This window comes from Macadamia integrifolia, chromosome 7 (assembly GCF_013358625.1).
Source record: "Macadamia integrifolia cultivar HAES 741 chromosome 7, SCU_Mint_v3, whole genome shotgun sequence".
Lineage (NCBI taxonomy): Eukaryota > Viridiplantae > Streptophyta > Magnoliopsida > Proteales > Proteaceae > Macadamia > Macadamia integrifolia.
Window position 1 is genome coordinate 12,163,466 of NC_056563.1, and position 438 is coordinate 12,163,903.

At 29.7% G+C, this 438-nt stretch overlaps 1 protein-coding gene across 3 annotated transcripts in view; it reads left to right on the forward strand.

Annotated features, from left to right (window-relative positions):
- The window catches only part of LOC122084685, a gene marked incomplete at its 3' end in the record, with an annotated part of 33,427 nt that extends 32,989 nt beyond the window's left edge, over positions 1-438 (forward strand). For all 3 annotated transcript variants that reach the window (XM_042653126.1, XM_042653124.1, XM_042653125.1), the window contains 1 exon segment: positions 368-438. In XM_042653126.1, the coding sequence (XP_042509060.1) occupies positions 368-438 (71 nt within the window).

Sequence of the window (438 nt, forward strand, 5' to 3'; positions counted from 1 at the left end):
TTATTGAAATAATATATATATATATATATATATGGGCAACGGTTCTCTGAGCATACAGAGTAGGCTATGCCAAGACAGTTCATTTTTTATTAATTTTATTTTGAAAAGAAGAATAATAATAATAATAAAATAACCATGTGTCTTGGTATACAGCACGCTGTAGGTATATATATATATATATATATATTTCCCCCTTTTTTTTCTTCTTTCAGAACTGTTAACTAGGAAATCTTTATAGTTGTTCAAAAATAGTCCAAGATCTTTTTTCCTTTTTGATTACCACTCACCAGAATATTGTACACAGTGCATGGATTTGTTGTATTTTGAGATATTTCGTTATAACTGATATATTGTAACCAAATTTCAGGCTGAAGCTGCAGCAAAGTTTTTGAATGTCATGAGGCACTACTTCGATTCCCTTTGTTCAGATTTGAGGTC